Here is a 4635-nt window from a genome sequence, read left to right as displayed (position 1 = left end):
TGACACATTAGCTATTTTCATGTAGACACAGAAAATCATTACCAATCGTTCAAATCCCCAAGATTTATTTCAACTAGTTTGGCAATATTACAGTCTAATGAGCTATGTTGCCATGGTAGAATAGGTGTGCCCTAATATTCTCTGCATATAAAATATTTTTGCAAAACTCATTATTTGTGTGCACATTTTTAATTACCTATATTCACTTATTTGTACCCATTAGGAAGTAATCAACATAATTCATGAAGCCATAGAAAGCCATTATTTAAACTAACACTGAAATTTATGTTATTGGTGTATTAATCTAATTATCAATAACATAACTGAACTTTCAATAACACCTATAGGTGTGTAGCATATTATAACTTTTAAATTTGTTAATATGGAAGTATTTAACACAAAAGACAATTATCTACAAAAGTGCAAACTGATTAAAGTTGTGTTAGGAGCACTAAAATTTTCCCATATAATTCTAGACAATCAGCCTTCCCAAGTTGGCAAAACTCTTCTTTTGTCCGTATTAAATACTTCTGGAATTTTTACCTTGATAGAAATATATAATGTGTGACTATTACTAACTCATTACATGGTGTAATATAAAAATTATCAACCTATGTAAAACAGTTGTCAAAATGAAAATAACTTTATAATTTTTTGAGTAGAGAAAAGAATTCTTAGTAATATTTCTTTGTGTCTGATGATGAAAAATACTAAAAGATAATTCTGAGGAGCTATATGCATAAGCTTCGGTGGAATTTTTATACGTATAGTAACTATAGCATTTAAGAAAATAGGGCTATGAATCTAAAGAAGTCATAAATTGATGAATCACTGAATTCTCCTCCTGAAACCAATATACTGCACTGTATGCTAACTAAATCAAATTTAAAATAAAAAAAAATTAAAAATCATGAATGTAAGTAATTTTATAGAAAAGGAGCTAATAAACCTTAGATTCTCTTATTACTTCAAACAAATTTACGTTAAAGTTTTTACCAAATCTGTACAATTTTCTCATCTCTCTATAAAAGATATGGGAGAAATAAGAGCCTATTCTTTGAGCAATAGATTTGTGCTAAAGTTGTACAGACAAAGTGTACGTACTTGATATAACTGGAAAATAATTGGGCTTTATGACCAAGTGTTATTTTGGTAAATCTTAATACAGAAGGGGAAGAAAGAGTTATTATTGATTGCAATTGTTAAAGTTGTAGGAAGAGTTGAATTTGAAAGGATAATTAAGGAACTGTAATATGCTGAAAACTCACACAATTCTCACAATTAGTGAGATTATTTTAATTTAATGCTTCCCCAAGTACTGACTAGTCCATATATCTATATTAAATTGTGATAGCATTAAACACCTTTATTTAACATTTCTTTAATTTCAAGACAGAGAGAGACAGAGTGCGGGTGGGGGAGGGGCAGAGAGAGAGGAGACACAGAATCCTAAGCAGGCTCAAAGCTCCAAGCTGTCAGCACAGAGCCTCATGCAGGGCTCAAACCCATGAACTGTGAGATCATGAGCCGAGCCAAAGTCAGATGCTTAACCCACTGAGCCACCCAGGCGCCCCTATGTGACAGCATTTTATTAGATCTTTGCCGTGACCCAGGAACTATAAGTTATATGAATTGCAAACACTTTATTAAGAATTAAGAGAAGAGTCAATCCAGGCTTAGAGCTTCAGCAGATACAGAGAATTATTATTCAAAATGAGAAAACAGAAATAAATAAGAAAAAATACAGAACAGCAAAATGAAGAAAACAGCCAAGTTCAATTTTATTCCTATAGTTCATACCTTCATTTGTATTTACTTTGTTGGCTAATAAGCTGAGAGTTAAAAGGCTAATTTAAGAAATTTATTTAATTCAAATAACCCTACTCTAAATTTGTTTTAGATTTGTCTATATATATGTGACAGACAGCATCTAATAACTTAGAGAGGAAAATCAAAATAGATTCAGAAGGCAAATATAAATGAAAATGAATTGAAAAGTGATGAGAAATGAATATGAATACAATTTAGGAGAACTAATTGAGTATGAGCCTAAGAAGGAGGAACTTTGTTAATTGTGAAGTAAAATAAGAAAACGTGTTAACATTTCCTTAAAAGATATGTCATTTTTAAAGCGAGGGCTAGAGAAGGATTCAGAGTTTTAAGGTTTCCCTCCATTTTTTTTTTACCTGGATTTTATATTTCAATAAAAATCTGGAACCTTTCATTTTATTCCAACCTTTGTCATTATTATAATTTTCTCTCTTAATTTGCGTGAAGTTAGTGATGGGCAACCAGACATCAGTGATAGAGTTCATTCTTCTTGGACTGACAGCTGACACTGAGCTTCAGGCTGTGCTTTTCCTTTTTCTGCTGCTAACTTACGTCTTAAGCATCCTGGGAAACTTGACCATCATCATTCTGACCACGCTGGATTATCGCCTCCAGACTCCTATGTATTTCTTCCTCCGGAATTTTTCCATTCTGGAAATATCTTTTACCTCTGTCTTTGTTCCCAAAATGCTAGTCAATATTGGAACTGGAGACAGGACTATCTCCTTTGCTGCTTGTTTCGCTCAGTATTTTTTTGCCATCCTTCTGGGAGCAACCGAGTTTTATCTTTTAGCTGCCATGTCCTTTGACCGCTATGTTGCCATTTGCAAACCCCTACATTATACAACTGTAATGAGCAGGAGACTCTGCATTCAACTTGTCTTGTGTTCCTGGTTCTCTGGTTTTTTGGTTGTCATTGGGCCTCATATAATGACTCTCCAGCTGCCTTTCTGTGCATCCAACATCATCAATCATTACTGCTGTGACTATACTGTACTGTTGCATCTAGCTTGTTCAGACACACATTTCATAGAAGTGATGGAGTTCATCTTGGCTGCAGTTACCCTCATCTTCACCTTGGTGCTAGTGATCCTTTCCTACACGTACATTATCAGGACAATTCTGAGAATCCCCTCTGTTCAACAGAGAAAAAAAGCTTTTTCTACATGTTTCTCTCATATGATTGTGGTCTCACTTTCTTATGGAAGTTGTATCTTTATGTACATAAATCCTTCTGTTAAGGATGCAGAAACTTTTAATAAGGGCGTGGCTGTTTTAAATACGTCAGTTGCCCCTCTGTTGAACCCTTTCATCTATACCCTCAGGAATAAGCAAGTGAAAATAGCCTTCAAAGATTTGGTCAGCAAAGTAACAGCTTTTTCAAGAAAATAAAGCTGAGGCTCATAATAATAATAAATACTAAATAACGAATAAATGTTTGTAGATGTATATTATTGTATATTACAGTGTTTTCTATAATATGCCATCAATAGTCCTACCTGAACACCAAAACATTAAAACAATCTATTTAATGAAGCCTATTTTAACATGACTTTATTTCTTAAAAGTTTTAAAGGCCTGTGAGTGTATATATGTGTGTGTATCTTCTAATGTTTCATGCTATTTTTCCTTATTTGTACCTCACTTTTAAGGAAAGGATGTGGGAGAAAGTTAGAATTGGGAGTATGAATTCTAATTGTTAGTTTTTTACAACTGAACTTTTCTTATCCACTCCCACGTGGTGTCCCATCTCTATGCTTGGAAATTGAATCATTTAATATACACCCAGAAGAAATCGACTTTAGTTTGTAAGTAATAGCTTAAATAATATATCAGTTAATTAACATAAAGTTGGTTATTTTGTAATTATACTATTCAGATTTAAGTTTAGTGTTTCCGCAATAATCACTTACTGAAACACTAGGCTACTCAATGTTTGGGGTAAAAAAGATAGATGTAAAGAAGAGAAAATCAATATCTACTTATTTTCAAGCTGATAGGAAAATAGTAATGATTTATACACACATTAAACACTGAGTGAATCCACAAAAGAGGGAAAGGGACGATTCAAATTTCAGTTACTTAGCAATATATCATTATAGCAAATTCATACAAATTAATGTGCCTAGTCATTGTTCTGGTTCCGTTTCACAAGAATATGAAATAAAATTATATGAACAGCGTATATGATGTTAACAATTTTATAAGCTGAAATCATCTTCTTTCTAAGGTGATGCTAAACTTTAAATTTTATGATCTGATGTCCTCAGGCAGGGTGTCCATCACAAGCCGATATTTTCTAAACATTTCTTATCCATATTACTTTTTTTCAGAAAGCCTGGGCCAGACCCATAGTACGGGTAATTTTAAAATTTAAAGAAGCTATGCATGTTTCTTTCAATGTACTGATGAAGAAAACGGGGCCCTAGAGGTTATCAACAAAATACTTTTTATTAAAGCAAATTGTTAAATTTGTACTCTTGAATCTTGACTCATCCATCTAATAATGGAGAATCTACTAAGTAGCAGAGATACTAAGAGTGCCCTGGGACACCAAGGGGGAGAAAGATGATTGAAAATGTAGCACCTGTTAGTTTCGTCTGAAAAGTCACCTAAATTCCTGACATGTAGTTGTTGGCAAGTGAGGAAGTTTGAAACTTAGCTATTCAGATTGACGAGTAACTGACTCGTTAGTTCACTCAAGAATTTGTTGTTTCTACATCATCAGTAGTACATCAATCATAGTCATCCAAAACATTATCTCGTGTTATGGTGGTTGCTCAGTTTCAAAAGACATTTCAAACA

The 4635-nt window shown here is 33.2% G+C and overlaps 1 protein-coding gene across 1 annotated transcript; it reads left to right on the top strand.

The window, feature by feature from the left end:
- The first annotated feature begins 2280 nt into the window (after nt 1–2280).
- On the top strand, nt 2281–3222 carry LOC125919171 (olfactory receptor 6C4-like). Its single transcript, XM_049625680.1, has one exon. It carries the CDS (start codon nt 2284–2286, stop codon nt 3220–3222), a length of 939 nt encoding a protein of 312 aa, XP_049481637.1. The 5' UTR covers nt 2281–2283.
- Nucleotides 3223–4635: the final 1413 nt, after the last annotated feature.

This window comes from Panthera uncia, chromosome B4, assembly GCF_023721935.1.
Source record: "Panthera uncia isolate 11264 chromosome B4, Puncia_PCG_1.0, whole genome shotgun sequence".
Lineage (NCBI taxonomy): Eukaryota > Metazoa > Chordata > Mammalia > Carnivora > Felidae > Panthera > Panthera uncia.
Note: the sequence above shows the minus strand (reverse complement) of the source record. Positions and strands in the feature narration are given on the sequence as shown.